Source organism: Leptonychotes weddellii, chromosome 5 (genome assembly GCF_054177405.1).
Source record: "Leptonychotes weddellii isolate Sample4059 chromosome 5, ASM5417740v2, whole genome shotgun sequence".
Taxonomy (NCBI): domain Eukaryota; kingdom Metazoa; phylum Chordata; class Mammalia; order Carnivora; family Phocidae; genus Leptonychotes; species Leptonychotes weddellii.
The window spans coordinates 136,253,003-136,269,000 of NC_138373.1; the positions used below are offsets into that span (position 1 = coordinate 136,253,003).

A 15,998-nucleotide genomic window follows, 5' to 3' on the forward strand; every position below is an offset into this window, starting at 1 on the left:
AAATCTTAAAAAAAAAAAAAGACATTCTCCCTTCCTTCGAGGAGCTTAGAGCTTCCTTGGGGGGTGGGGGGTGGGGAGAAATGACACCAACATATGAAACAGTTAAGTTGTAATTCAACACAGCATATGATTAAATACCAAAATGTGTGGTTCCGACAAGAAAAGCTAGAGGAGTTCAGCAAAGGGGGTGAAAACTCGGTGGCACTACTGTGTTCTGCCTACAAATTGGCAAATTGCAGCAGTTTTTGTGTGAAATATTTTACACTTGTTTTTTTGGCAGCCTTAGGCCTTGACTTCCAGGCAGCATTAGGAGCCTATGACAATATTTGTACTCCATTCGCTCTAGAACTGGCTTTGTTGTTGTTGTTTTGTTTTTCAAATAGAGGGAGCGTCTTATTCGAACCAGAGTGCCCAAGAGAGGCCGGTAGTTTTGACAGTCGTAATCTCTTTCAGATCCAGAGTAAGGAACCAACTTCGTCATCCTGTTTTTCAATCCAGCCGCACTCGTCCCTCTGTGGCCGACTCTCCCTGACACCGAAAGGCGGTTTAATTTGAACTTAATGTCCGTGACGGACGAGCTAGCCATCAAGGGTCGGATGAATTGATGGCTTTGGAAAACTGCTGATGAAAATCCCAACGGTCAGGACGTTGGAGAAGGAGCCCACACAGATGTAGGGGAGTTCGGACACAGATGTGCTCCTAGCAAACAGGGTTCCCCAACAGTTGCTCAAAGCACTGTGCCCGAGGATGATGTTTAATGAAACTCACCAGCTTCCTGTTCTATTTTGGTCATATTCAAATTAGCACAGAGCTCAAAAACGAAGGCTTGGGGCCTACATTCTTACCAATTGAAAAAAGGAGAGAAGAGGAAGAAGAGGAAGTAAAAATGTCTGTGAAGTCAGATACTCTTTCAGGGACCACATCCCACCCCACTCTGACCCTTTGAGGGACTCCCCACAGACGAATGCCTTTATCACTTCGTTGCTTTTCAATCTTGTGATTCATGAATTTTCCACTTCTTTTCAAACTTACTGTCACTCGTTCTCCTCTACCCCTCCATTTTAACCTCAGGCCTTGAGGAGGCATAGGTAACAGGGATGTTTTGGTCTCTTCTTGATATCATCCCGTGGAATGTTTGTGGAGTTCAACACCTTTGAGAATACCTTGCTGTTCATTCTTTTTGTCGGTTTCCTGGCCCTTCCAGTGAGGCAGGAGTTCCCAAGTTAGCGTGACCTAGAGTGGCCGAGACATCCAGCAGAGGAGTGCTCTCCCCCTTTAGCTCCTGGTCATGTTTACTAGAGGAATTGGCCCCGGCCACAGCTTAAGATTTATTTGGGACATCTTCTGTGCTGACAGACTTGGGAAGGTGGCCCTGGAAAGTGTTGCACCCATATCTTTTGATATAATTGGGTGTCTGTCTAAATAAATGTTATGTAGCAGATGGTTATGGAATGGCTTATCACATTCTTGGGAAGACTCTGCCCTTGAAATATTTATATTTAATTATCAGACTACAAAGCACAAGACAGCTTTATTTTTTTCTTAATAACGAAAAGATTTCCACAGTAGGATGATATTCTGGGAATGAACCACAAACCTAAAATTTATACAGTATGTAAACCCTTTCTTGGGCTGTCCTTTGCACCAGGTTTTTCTCAAAGGGAGCTCTTTAATTTTAGAATCCACTAGAGGATGTGCTTTGGGTGTATTTGGCGACGTCATCCTGAGAGAGGCCACGGGAGCCGAAGTTCAGCGTGTTGTCTACATTTGTTTTCTGCTCGTAGACATGATGGAAAAAACGCCCTGCAGTTGTCCTGTTGCTTTTCATGGTTTTAGCATCACGTTCCCGTTCTTGCTCAAAATCAATAACCCTCTGCCCAAAGCCTGGCATTCTGTACTCAAGCCAAGTGTGAGAAGTTTTAACTAATGCATGTGTGGGGTTGCTGTTTTGTTGCCTTTTCCATTTTTTGATAGGTGTACTTTTAAAGAAGATTGTGTACATCCAGAGAACTATGAAAACTGGCTGGATATTTCATTGGGAGCCAAAAATTGCCCTCAAATTAACCTACTTCGAAGCGGTAAAGATCAGGTAAGAGGAAAGATTTTAATTTGTCTCTAATGTCTCATTTTGCACAACTGATGCTAACTTCCTTCCGTGTGTGAAATATCTACTAGCATTAAAGAAGCTTAGTTAGGAGAGTCCATTCATTTAGTTACTGATATTGAGTGCTGGCAGATGCCATACACTCTACGAGACGCTAAGGAAATAGCAGAGAACAAGACATACGGCGAGCCTGCCCTCGTGGAGTTTGTCATCTCGTAGACCTCGTTCATTGAATTTAAAGAAAAAAATGGACTATTAATGTAGTAGGAAAATGTGTTGGTAAAAAAAAGGAAGAAAAAAGTTCAGATTCATGGTCAACAAGATTCCTTAAATGTGACTTAAGTGTAGAATTTTATTTTAGGGTCGTTTCCCTAATTTGTGCAGGCTTCTCCTGATAACTTTCTTATATACATGGCTTTAAGCAGTACTGGGAGAGAGGGCAAGAAACCACTACAGGCAGTGACTATCACAAGTGGGGTTCCTTGGCAAGCCAGGGGCTCTTGTTATGGCCGTATCACCATGGGTAGCTCTTCAGCCCTATCACTGGATGAGAGAGAGGACACGATGAGCAGCATATGATTGGAGCATCTTCTGATTCACACACCATCCATACCCTATGGGAATATGGAATTCCTGCCTTGTAATCTCAGTGGTGCTGTAAGGAGACATTTTCTCCCTAATTATAGTTCTTGTATTATGAATATTTGTACAGAATCCCCATCAGCAGCCAGTTGACCTGTCTGTTGAGCTCACTCTGTTTTATTTGAATGCCACATTAACAAGGAAATGGGCCACTTTCTCTTTTCCTGTACACTTTACCATTTCAAATAGCAAGAACCATACCACTTAAGATGATTTAACATTTAATAAAGGAGAGCCAGAGCATTTAATGAGCGATAAATAATAAAAGAATACAGCTTTCAAGTCATAACTGATCAGAACTTAAGGATTTAAAGTTACTTGGCTGTTGTCACTTTCTATTGTGTTCCGGCAGGTTGAGGGGGGAGGCGGTGAAGAAAGAACTTTCAAAGCCTTCATCCAAACCTCCACCAGCCCTGAGTCAGAGTGAAAAAAATGTGTGAAGAAGAGGCTTAGGTATCTCAGCATAGGTGTGGTCAAATTTTTCTCTTATCAGTCTGAAAAAGAGCTAACTTTGGTGCTGATAGAGAATGATAAGAAATACCATGATGTTTGAATATACCCAGGACTCTGATAAATGGTTAAGATTACCCAAGATTTTTTTTTAATCATTTTGAAAATTTTAAGGGTGATACTTCAGCTAAATGTAGTAAGAGAAAGTAACTTGTTCATTATATGAAAGATGCTGTCTACACAATTTGCTTACCAGTCTTTGGGTTCACTTGTATAAATTAATCACCATTTCTATCTAGTTTGGAACGTTGCAAAAAATATTTACCACCCAAACAACCACTAGTGCTTTCTTCTCTACCCTGAGTCCCACTGTGGTTTACCCAAATCCCTGTAGAACCTTCCCACACAACCATTACCTCGCTCTCCAGCTACCATCACTCTCAAAGTAAAGGAGATAAGAATTTAGTAATCTTTGAAGCCAACTTTAGACTGATTATTTTGATAACGTTGATAAAACATGTGATGCCATCTCTTAGTCATATTGTTTCAAAATATTTCCTACTCTTATGGTCATCTGTGACTTACCTGAAAGTTCCAGATCTTTGTTGATTTAAATAGTACCTGACCCTGATCTACAGAGATGGTAGTCTATGGCTCGGGTCAAAGAGTGTTGGCTACCTGCCCGTCATATGCCTAGTAACATTCTAGTAACTTTCTAAGTACAGAAAGACCCTGATATAATGCAGAGCCTCTGCTTCCAAGAATCATCATCTCTTTACACAAAACAATTAGAAGATTGTATATCCTCATCCTCATTACAGAATCGTCATTAACAAGAAATAATTGGAACAATTCCAGTTGGCTTGGAGGGATTTCGTGAGGTTTTGTTGAGCAAAAACAGCAAGATGCAGAAAAGTATGTGTAGCATGATCTTGTATTGATCGAAAACTCAATATATGCTATTGATATAGCATGATCTACTGTATATGTTTATGTCTCTATATGATTATTTGCGCATGAAGAAAAATATGAGAGAATTCTTACTAGGTCGTAAACATGGGCTCTCCTGATGGTGCGACTGATGATGTGGTGAGAGGGAAGGCTGAGACAGGTAGGAAAAAAAAAAAGAAGAAAAATGAAATTCTCATATACACAAACACAAAAAAAGGATGTGTGACATCCCATTTTTGCATTATGCAAAATTGTTTGTATACTTATAAAGAGATTGTGACAATCAGTGAAAATGGCTAATACTGATAAAAACAGAAAAGGCAGAAATAGAAGTAGTTCCTACAAACAGCAGGACTCTTAAGGCAGAGACACTAGAAACATTCTTTTACAAATCAGAATGAAAACAAGGAATTCCACCCTCACTGGTACAACCGGCATTGTTTTTAAAGTTGTGTCTAGTGCAGTAATACAAGAGACAAGTAATATAAATAACTATGGGAAAGGAATAGATTAAAAAATATCACTATTTGCTCATCTTAAGTGGTTGTGTATCTTCCAAATCTAAATATATTAGCTTTTAAAACTATTCAAATTAGAAGTAAAAGTGCTAAATGTTCAGTAAACATTCAAGTATCAATAACGTTAGGTGAGCTAAAGGAGTTGAGGTCAATTAATAAAAGATCCCATTCATTAAAAACAACCAAACACTCAGGCATAAACTTAAAGGGTGAGGTGTATATCCTATATTTTAAAATCACTTTTACTAGAAGATACATGTTAAAGATAGCTACCACAAATAGTAATTTGGGCTATGCAATAGCTTGCTTTAAGCAATTCTTTCTAACAGTAATTAGTGGGGCAGTGGTCTGTTGAGGCTGTTTATAACTCACGATAGGGAAACCTTACCAATTAGAAACATAAGCATAAATAAAAATAAAAATAAAAACACACAAAGTATTTTCTTGGAAGGTAGGAAAAACATCTTGAATATATCCAGATACATACTACATTTCTGGGCATGAAGATACCATAAAAATGTCATTTCTTCCTCAACCTATTTTCTAGATTGCATGTCATCCCAGTGAAGATTTGAATAGACTTCTTCTTAAAAGTAATTTAAAATCAGCTGCAATAATGTGAACTGGTCAAGAATATCCAAAATGTATTTTGAAAAAACAGAAATGTACTTAAGCTAGACCATTTCCATATGATTATAAACTTGTAGATAGTGACAATAACTCAATCCATGATTCCGTTTAAAAGTAAGAACGTAGATCGTGGAAATAGGCTAGAAAGCTCAGAAAGAAATGTAAAAATTGTAAAGATCAGATATCATAAAATAAGAGGAAACAAAATTATTTCATAAAAGGTGCTGAGATAACAGACTTACAATATGGAAACATAACTTAATTCACATTTTACATTAAATACAAAAATTTAGGCTGATTAAGAAATAATAAAAAGCTAACACGTAAAAACAGAAAATAGAAATAGGTACCAGATAATTGGAAATATAATTTTCTTAGCTCTGAACCAATGTAGTGTGTAATAACAAAGGAAAAATATTCATATACTTGACATTTAAAAATATACAACAAAAAAGATAACTATAGCACAATTCAGGAAAACATTTGCAACAGGAAAGATATTCATTGCAAGATATTAAAACCAGGAGAAATTGAAAAGAGAAATAGCAGGGCACCAAAGAGTGGGCAAAAGCATACATTCTCACAAGAGGAGGTTTAGAGAGTTAGACATAGTTAGTGGAATATGTTCACTTCACTAATTATCTAATAAATACAAATTAAAGTGAAAAGAATATGCTAACACCTGGCATTGGCAATGCCAATTAGCACAGCCTTTTTGGAGAGCGATTTGATGTTCTGTTTCAAAAGTCATAAGTAAATTCATTCTATCTGAAACACTAATTACACTAATCTTTGAATTCTGAAGAAGTAACTTGAAAGAAGCAAAACTGTAAGCATGCAGATGCCACTTCAGCAGCTTTGTAGACTGAGAAACCTAGAAATAAAAAAACCGTTTGGCAATAAGCAGAATGGTTAAGTAAAATAAGGTCTGCTACCTGCTAGAATGTTATGCAGCAAACTCTCGGCGCCGTGGACATGACTAGCTAATTGACACTCAAACTTTCTATCTCATCTGATTCTTTGTGTCTTCACTCCCTCTCTATCCAGCTTAGTTGGAGAAGGAACTATATTCTAAGTTGAAGAACCTGGTAAGGATTCCCAGGTTGGATTTATTAAGCCAAGGCGTCAGCTTTTTATCTATACTTGCCTGGAACCCATACCCACACAAAAATACCTTCGGCTCCCTGGCTACACTCTCCTTCCACTGCACTTGAAAAAACTTGCTATTTTCAGATCAACTCCAACCTGGCTTCTGCCCCAGGGTTCCCCTGTAACTGTTCTTGTTGAGGTCACTAGCAAACTCCTCGTATCCATTCCAGCAGACACTATAAGTCCTCCTCTTACTTGGTCTGTTGTCTGCGTTCTTGAAACCCCCTCTCCCGTCGCCCTCTCTCCCTTGGCACACCCTGCCCATGCTTACTTCCTTCTCTCTGGCCATGCCTCAGCCGCCCTTGCTGGCTTCATCTCTCCCTGACTCTAAATACTGGAGTTGTTTTAGACCCAGTTTAGGCTCTTCTTGTCTTTAGCTCTCTAGTTTGTCTATAGACCATTTTACCTACTCCCTTGTTTTTATATCTCATCTCTGTGTTCATGTCTCCTTTATCTCTAGCCCAGATTGCTCCTCTGAGTTCCGGGCCCATATCTAACTTGACCTATCTCTTGATTATTACACAAGTATCTTGAACGAAACACAACCAAAATTGAAATCTTGCATTTTTCCACCCAAAGTCTACCTCTCCCTCTGTGTGTCACATTTCAGTAGACGGTACTTCCATCCATCCGTTTTTCTTACCAAAATTCTCCATATCAACATGCCCTACTTCTGGTCTCACCCCATGCTACTTCTAAAGGGTATCCTGAATCTGTCAGTTCTTTCTGTCTCCACTGTACCATCCTAGTCCAGGCTTCTATCCGCTCTTGAAGATCTCTTCATACTGTATGGCCTCCAGTTTCCAAAAGGTGACATCCCCATGTTTCTGCTAGACTATAAGCTCTTTGAGGGCAGGGACCATAGCTATTTGGTTCACTAAAGCATTTAACACCTTGCACAGCACTCGGCACATGTTAAGAGCTTGATAAATAGGGAACAAATAAATGCAATGATTACAGTTACGTAAAAGCTATGTGAGAACTGGAAGGACATATGGAAAATTTAAAACTGGTGAAAAAAGGATTTCAAAAAAAATTTCTGATTCTGTTGTTGTAGTGTTTGAGTAATGAAATAAATTTAAGACCTGTATGTACACAGGATAATATGTGATCATGTGCTGAGATGTATGTGCAGGGTCAAAGAAGGCAGTGTGAATGAGAGCTCAGCCATTTGTTGGAGGTGAGTTAGTGGGAGCAGTTTGGGCTTCGTTGCTATGCTCAAGTCTGCTACAGATGGTTGGACTTCAGTCCAGTTAAAGCTGGATTATAAGAACTTGCCTTCTCCGGCAAGATTTATGGCTGAGAAACAGAATGTTTTGAAAATGGAAAGATGGAACTGACCCCAGGACTAGATTAGACATAGCAAGCTGATTTGAGGACAAGAGACAACAGAGTTTGAGGCTGGCCATTTGAAAAGTTTGGGTTAAAGTCAGATGTATAACAGAAGATGGACACCTCCCAGGTTGTCTGGGACTATAGCTCTTCATCATAGTTGGCAGGTTACCACTTCCTCTGCTCCCATCTTCCTAATGCTTAGCCCACCTTCCCACCAGATACCCTTCGTGCACCTGCCGCCAAAGGGGTCGACCATTGGCATATTAATTCTTTTAGTTTCCTTTTTTTTCTAACCTTCATTTTCTTTTTTTAACTGAAATACAATCACATCGAACATTGTGTAAGTTTAAGATGCACAATGGGTTGGTTTGATACATTGATATATTGCCATATGATGACCACCAGAACATTAGCTAACACCTCTATCCCATCACATTGCATTTCCTTTTTTGTGGTGGGATAATTTCCCTCTTTCAACATGAGAACTGGCTGCCTTGTTTCTTTAGATAATTCATTTGGGAAAAAGTTGCTTTAGGGGAGATTTCAAGATTTTCTCTTGGTGTCCAGTTGTGTACACACACAGCCTCCCACTCCAAAACTCCGACCGTATGTTTGCCCACAAACAAAACCTTAATTTTAAGCAGACTTCATAGGTCACCTTCTTTAAAACTATAATCTAATAACAGTACCAGTAAGAAATAAAGAAATGAAAAATGTATCTTAGCACCCGGGAAGTGAACGTACATCTTCTTAAATAAACCCCGGCCCAAACAGAAACAAATGAAAAAAAAAAAAATCATGTGTTTGGATGGGAATACTTAATATCACAAATATATAAGATCTCCTAAAACTAATGCATATATTTAATACAATTGCAATTAAACTCATGGTCTCCTCACCCCATTTGGGTAAGATAATCTTAAAATTTATATGGAAGAGCAATGTTAGGAGATGCTAAGAAGATTATGAAAATAAAGATAGAGTTTGCCTTTTCAGATGTTAAATATATTTAAAATCACAGTAGTAAAAGCTTGACATTGGAATAGAAGTAAATCAATAGATAATTGGAACAGAGCAGAATTTAGACTTAGATTCCAGATACATGGTAACTTAATATATGACAAAAGCGGTATTTCAGTTCAGTGGGAAAAGGAAGGTATTTTTTAAGTAAATGGTTATGACATAGCTGATTAGTCATCTGGATAAAAATAAAGTTGGACCCTTATACATAAATATAAATTCCAGATAGATTACAGATAGAAGTTTAAAAAACGAAGATCACAATTTTGTTTTTGTCTATAAGCTAAAGTTTGGGAATAACTTTATAACCAACGCAAAAACATGATGACATAAAAACACATTGTGTGGGGTAAAAGATACCACACATACAAGTTGCAAGATAAACAGATTAGGAGAAAACATGTGTCAGAAATATGACAGATAAGGATTAATATCTATACAGAGCGCTCTTAAAAACTGATAAGAAAAATACAGAGCAGAAAAATGGTCCAAGAATATGAATATGTGATTCACAAAAGGGCAAATCAAGTAGTCAAAACATCTCTTTCTCTACATCAGCAGTCTGAGAAGTTCTCCTTCTCTGGCATGTCAAAGGGTGAGTTCACTTAAGGCTCGAGGATGGATGGAGAGGGTACCAAAACAATGACATGGTTCCTGAATCTTCTTCTTCCCCGCACAGATTACAGTCACTGTGGTGGGAAGCTTCCCTCCCAGACACTCGGAGTGGGAGTGTGTGGTGAAGAACCTGGACACAGGCAGGGAGCTCTGCAGGGGTAAAAGTCTGCCAGGCAAGAACTGCACGTGCAGCATCTCCACCAGAGAGACCTACAAAGGTAGGCGGACTCTTTGCTAGTTTTTTGTTTGAAAGTGAAGAAGGCAGGAGAACCTCCTGAGTCCAGATGGCCCAGGAAGCGAGTTGAATGTGAGGGAGTCTGTATAGTCCCACCCTATAGATTCAGTCTCTGCCTACCTCCTGCTCTCCCTCCTCCCAGGACTCCAGCATCCCACTCTTTTTTTTTTTTTTTTAAGATTTTATTTATTTATTTGAGAGAGAGAATGAGATAGAGAGAGCACATGAGAGGGGGGAGGGTCAGAGGGAGAAGCAGACTCCCTGCCGAGCAGGGAGCCCGATGCGGGACTCGATCCAGGGACTCCAGGATCATGACCTGAGCCGAAGGCAGTCGCTTAACCAACTGAGCCACCCAGGCGCCCCACCAGCATCCCACTCTTATGTGTGAGTGGAGAATGACAGAGGAGGGGATGCTCGAGACGACAGTGGGGTAAAGCTAGAGATCATTGGGCTTCCCCTACCCAAAGGGTTCAGATAATTCAGAGATCAGAAAAGCTGGGAATGCCCTTGATGGGATGAGAAAATAGAACAGCTAATGTTCTATCATCTTAAGATCATTGCATTCATTCAGAAAGGAAGTGTTTATTGAATATCTACTATGTGTTGGGCACTGTGCTAGGTGCTAGGGATACAGTGACCAAAAAAGACAGACCTGGTTCTTGCTCGCAGTATTTATAGCTTCTTGGGGTAGAGACAAGTAGGTGACTTGTTATAATGAAGCATGTAAATGCATAGAGAGCCATGGGAAGTAGAGGAAAGGGGCACCTAACCGAACCTGGGAGGTGGCTGAGGGGATGAGGAAAACTTCCTAGAAGATGAATAGAGTGGAGCCAAAGAAAAGGGGGAGGAGCATTCCAGGCAGAGACCAACTAGTGTGATGGCTAGAAAGAGAGAAAAAAGTTTTGTTTGAAAAGCCATAAGAGGTTCTATATGGTTCAGGCAAATGGGGTAGGGACAGATGGAAAGCAATAGATACCAGAGAAGGCACAGAGTATCTGGTGTAAAGAGCCATTTACAATCAATAAATTTTTGTTGAATGAATGAATGAATGAATGAATGGCTGCAGGTGGAGGATGGCTAGAAAAGGAAAGGAGTGCGCTGTGAAAAATCAGATAGAAGGAAAGCTGTTGGGGTGATCCTGGTGGGGGGTGACTGTGAGAGCGGGTGCAGAGACAGGGATGGAGAGCAGTAGGCAGATTCCAGAGAATCTGGATGGTTATGAGTTATGGTGGACGCACTGAGGATTCAGGAATCCCTGTGGGAGAGAAAGACTAGAAGTAGGGTCACAAGATTGGTGCAGGCCTCCTAAAAAGGGGGAAAATCATGATGGACCTGAGTTTCGTGGTGAGAACTGGTGTTACTCAGTTCATCCCAAATCTCTCCAAAGGGAATTTAGAGCGCCAGGCCAGAGACCCAAGCTTAAAAAATGCCTCTCAGGCCCTGGGCTCTTGGTGACTGTTTGGGATCGAATAGCTTGGAAAATGATTTCAGTTCTCCACTTTTCTTTGTTTACCCTATGCAGCCTTTGTGATGGGCTTCTAGTTAATTTGCTCATTATAATGCAGATCTTACTCATGTATAAAATCTGTTTTTCAAGTATTTGAGATCACCTTGTAAAGCCCTTTGGTCCCGTTTAGAGCCTCCATCCGTTGCACCCAACCTCTGCCTGCCCTTTTCTTGGAATGCCTTGCATATTCTGAGCCAGCAAACAAACTCCCATCCCACCTCGTGCATTCAGCCAGCGGGTGGTCATTGCCAAACCTCTGTCCGTGCCCTCACCCCTTTCATCAAATCCTGTTGCCCTTCTGCTTTGAAACCGTGGAGGAAGTATCACTTCCTTCATAACAGTCCAAGCTCTTCAGGCACCCCCCACAGTCCCCACAGGCACCCCCATCTGCGTAGCCAGGTGCTACATGGAACTCAAACCACTCATGGACTGTTTCCTTGAGTCCTGTCATTGTTGGGCTTTTCCACCTAAGCCATTTTATCTCTTGCAGAATCACTGTAAATGCTGCCAGAGCAGAGATCAAATATATTTGTTTCCTTGTGATATTTCCCAGTAGTGTTTTGTGCATGGCTGACATGAAGAAAAGTACAAATTTTCCTGGTGTTCATCACTGAACATTGTAGATTCCACTGAAGTGTACTTTCCCTGGGAGTCTCTCTGTGCTTCCTGTCTATATGTCCGTTCTCCTAACATTTACGAGCGGCTGTGCCAATGCTCTTGCTGAGAGGTCGCGCCAGCCCTCAGACCTCCTTGTCTTTACAGTTGAGGGTTATCCTTTCGTACGTAACCACTTTATGTGAGCAGAGTTGTTTGTGGTATCCCGGCTTTCAGAATGAATTTTTTCACTGTAGAGAAGTATCTTAAGTTAAGGGTTCTCAGACTTTGGGAATCACACACTAATAAAATTTCGCTATAGAAAAGTAAAGGGTGCCAACAAACTTATGCCAACTTCTTATTTGGCTAAGTGAAGCCTTTCATTTTTAAAGTCTCATCCTCTGTCTCCATTAACTCATAAAAGGAAGACAGTATCCTCCCAAATGGATGACACTGAAAACCTCACCGGGGAGCACCAGTCCCTGGACACAGTGGGCTTCGAGGGGACCGCTCCAGGCTCTGTATCCAGCCCCGGCTGCATACAATCATATCATGGGGCACGTTGCCCACCACAGAGTCCCAGAGGCTCTCCAGGTGTGTTAAGTCAGGATATGGAGGCACGTGGCTCTGGGATCTGTTTTCATCAGCTTCTCAAGTGATTCTGATACACTCCTGGGATTGAGAATCACCTCGGATAGAATATAGAAGTTGAGGACATACAGGAACAATGACATTTTTCTAATGCTGATTGAGCACGGTTTTTATCTTTCTTGTTACTTTATTCTTTTGAGGGGTTTCTACCCAGTGAGTATGTTTTCAAAGCAAATAAGAAAACTTTTTATCATAGATTTGGCAACAGTTGACTCCAAGAGGATCATGGAACCCAGCCCATGGGAAGCACACTTAGAGTCTGTTAGGCAAATATCGGCAGTGTGGATTTTGCTGAAGCTACAGGATTTTTGTCTCCAACATTCTGGTTATCATGTTCTAGGCAGTTCTTGCTCGGTGACTTGTTTTATTCTTATGCTGTGGCCAATTACAAGCTGAGATAGTGATCCCGGGGAGAGTATGAGATGTAAATGGGCTATAAAATGGCTTTTTCCTAGTGATTATCCATGGGAGGCTTGGAACGCGAGGTGGGCCTGGGTCTGTTTGGAGGCTTGTGCTTGCACTTCGGCTGCCTGACGCGAACGGCCCCCGGGAACGAACCACATGCCAGCAGCTGGGACACCCCCACCCTCTGTGCAAAGGAGGCAAAAATATTTATTTTTTGCATTTACAGCTTTGCTTGATGATAGCGGGACTCCATTGTAAATGACCTTTTTTTCCCCTTTGCTCCAGATGTTTTGGTTGTCAACGTGACATCACCCGTCGGTTCTTGGCATTTATCAAAAAGATTCAACTTTACCAACTGCTCGTCATTAAGAGAGTAAGATTTTATTTGAAATTTCAATATTCTTTCATTGGTTTTAATTTATTTGTTTGCTTTATGCCTCCATTTCCTCCTTAAAGAACTCTTTTGTGGAGTAGAACTTTCTAAAGGGCCTTTTGGAGCATGGCCTAACGGGAGATAGGAGGGCCCCTGAGCTAATAAGCTGGCTCGTTCAAGCCCTAATAAGTAAGGTGCAGCAGCTAAGGAACAAATGGCTGTGCTTAAGTGTTCCTACCAATAGGGAAATACGTTTTCCCCAGACCAAGAGATGCCTTCAAGTGAGTACAGCGGGGGGGTGGGGGGGTGGCTGTTATGTTCTCCCCTGATCAGAACGGCTTTGGGAATTTGAGTCAAGGGAGAGGGTGTGAGCATGAGGCAAGGGAAATCATCAAGGAGAAGGAGAAGATGAAATCTCTTCCATCAAAGGAACATGTTAATTCCCACCCAACCCACCCCTCTCCCCCCGCCAACCTTTTTGTACCACCTTTGGCCATGTTGGGCTACGTACCCCCCTGAGTTAGGGCCACACCGCACTCCTTGCTTCTAAAGCAGAGAGAAGACAGGGAGGAAACGTGTTTCTCAGATTCCTGATTTTCCAGTTGGAAGATGGGTTGGAGGTTCCCATGGAAACAACGGGAAGCTGTATTATTAGTGATTCTATAGTTCATTCAGTCGTTTGATTGACCAACTCTGTGGGTATCGAATGCGAGTTTCATTTGGCCTGGCCTGAGAACCACTGTTGCTAGGGGGAAAATGAATTCAGGCTTGAAACTGAGTTGGAGGGCCCCTCTACCGCTAGCCGAATAGAAGCCCCTGGACCCTGTCTTCACCACCGTGGCACTCTTAAAGAGGGATCAAATTCAGTTATTTCTAATAAACTGGATGCATTTTGGGAGGGAGAAGAAAGCAAACTTGATACAGAAAGCCTGGGAAGTCTGTGGAAATAGGAAAAAAGGGGGAGAGTTACAAAGAATTTTATAGCTCAAAGAGAGCTGAAACATAAAGCAGGTCCTCCCTCCCCAGTGTAGAGGCCAGGCGGAAGGAAGTGACTGGCCCTGGGTCCCACAACTAGGTAATTACGAACCAGCTGCTCAGACGCACAGCTCCCCGGAGGGTGAGTGTGCCCTGTCCTTGAGTACTTACTTCCCTTAGTAAAGCACTCAGTACAGGACTCACACCGGAGGGGCATCAAATGCAGATCACAAGCCTGCTTCTAGCTCACTTAGGTGGCTGGATAAACACTTCAGTGAGCCTGCGTTTCCTCCTCCCATCAAAGCTGCAGTCTTCTCTAGATCGGAGTCACAGAATGCTTTGGCATTTCTTGAAGACTCTAAAATACGAGCGGTGTCCCCGCTCCCTGCACTGGCCCTCTTGCTGTCCCAGGCTGACCTCCCATGGCTGTGTTTCCAGACCAACCTCAGTTTCTGTTTCATTGTTCCTTCAACTCCGATTTTCCTATGACAAGCTTTTCAAGTCCTCCGCTGTTATCCTCACGTGGTAGGTTATTTGATTAGTAGACACAGTTCTTCCTTAATTTGATTAAAAAGCAAACAGTGGCGCCCCCTTCCCTCTACTTGCCAGGCCATACTTTTGGTCTCGCCTCTTCCAGGCAGTTGAGGGGTGTTACTAGTCCAGCGAGGGAGGGCATGCTGATCTAGGGGTGGAGACGGGGAGGTCAGTCTCCAGAGGGAAACTTCCCTGAGGGTAGACAAATAGCAGAACCCGATTCAGAAACAGAGCCGGTGGGTTCCTGTTATCTACCAGCTCGGCAGGTGACCCCAGCTTCCGGTTTCCATGGCAACAGCCCTGCAGGTATGATGACGGTCCATCAGTCCCGGGGGCTGCCCAGAGCAGGGCACAAATTCGGTGCTCTAGCCCCAGCCTCAGAGGACTGTCCTCTCTCCCCCGGGTTCATCAGTCTGTCCAGGGCTTTGGTGGTGGTGGTGGTTGTTTTCCCATCTTCTTTTAATTGCTTGCACACCACATCACAGAGGGAAATTCTAGGATATGAACATTTTCCTAAAAATGCAGGCATTAAGTTGGTTTTCCGTTTTGCCAGATGCCCAATATGTATTGGAACTGGCTGTGCTTGGTGTAAAAGTGAGAGAAGGTGTATCCACCCCTTCATAGCTTGTGACTCTTCTGATTACAAGCAAAACCAGGTAAAGTACCATTTTTATTATTATAAGGTTTTACCAAAAATAAATGTTTGTGGCCACCCAGTCCCAGTCTGTCTTTTGTGTTTGTTTCAAGTTCTAAATTTCCCATCTGTTTAGATGTTGTTGAAGGGCTGTTCTTCATTTCAGGAACACTGTCAGGTTGCTGTTGAGAAACGGACACCACCCAAGACAGCAGGAGGAGGAAGATTCATGGAGAATAAGAGTAATAGGACCCATCAGGGCTTGCAGGTCAGACCCTGGTTTTGGACTCATAATGGAAAAAATTCCCCTTTTAAATGACAATAACAACTCCTCCAACTTTGGGTTCCTTTTAAAAATTCCTTGTTTTACTTTCTACCAAAATTCCCTTTTTTACCTTTGATTTTTAACCAAGTTTCACTTAATTGGCTCAATACATGAAAGGCTGCACACTCACATAAAAGAAATTAAAATTCAGTAATTACGAAAAATGATATCGTTCCAGTAGGAGTAAAATTTTCAGGGTGACTTCACGGCTCACTCTGGAGGAGTTAGAAGGAAGCAGATAGCACCCGGCACTGAGGGGATTTCAGTTTGAACCTCGCATTGCAATGGCATTCCTGGGGGTTACGTGGGGTGAGGGGAGTCTATGCAAAGGATACAAACTCCTTCAGATTG

General features: G+C 41.8%; 1 protein-coding gene across 3 annotated transcripts in view; it reads left to right on the top strand.

Moving 5' to 3' along the window:
- The window catches only part of PLXNC1 (plexin C1), a 156,216-nt gene that overhangs the window by 53,979 nt on the left and 86,239 nt on the right, over positions 1-15,998 (top strand). For all 3 annotated transcript variants that reach the window (XM_081822199.1, XM_081822197.1, XM_081822198.1), the window contains exons 5-9: positions 1,975-2,089; positions 9,479-9,632; positions 13,092-13,179; positions 15,242-15,344; positions 15,489-15,590. In XM_081822199.1, coding sequence (XP_081678325.1) covers positions 1,975-2,089; positions 9,479-9,632; positions 13,092-13,179; positions 15,242-15,344; positions 15,489-15,590 — 562 coding nt within the window. The remainder of the gene's footprint in view (positions 1-1,974; positions 2,090-9,478; positions 9,633-13,091; positions 13,180-15,241; positions 15,345-15,488; positions 15,591-15,998) is intronic.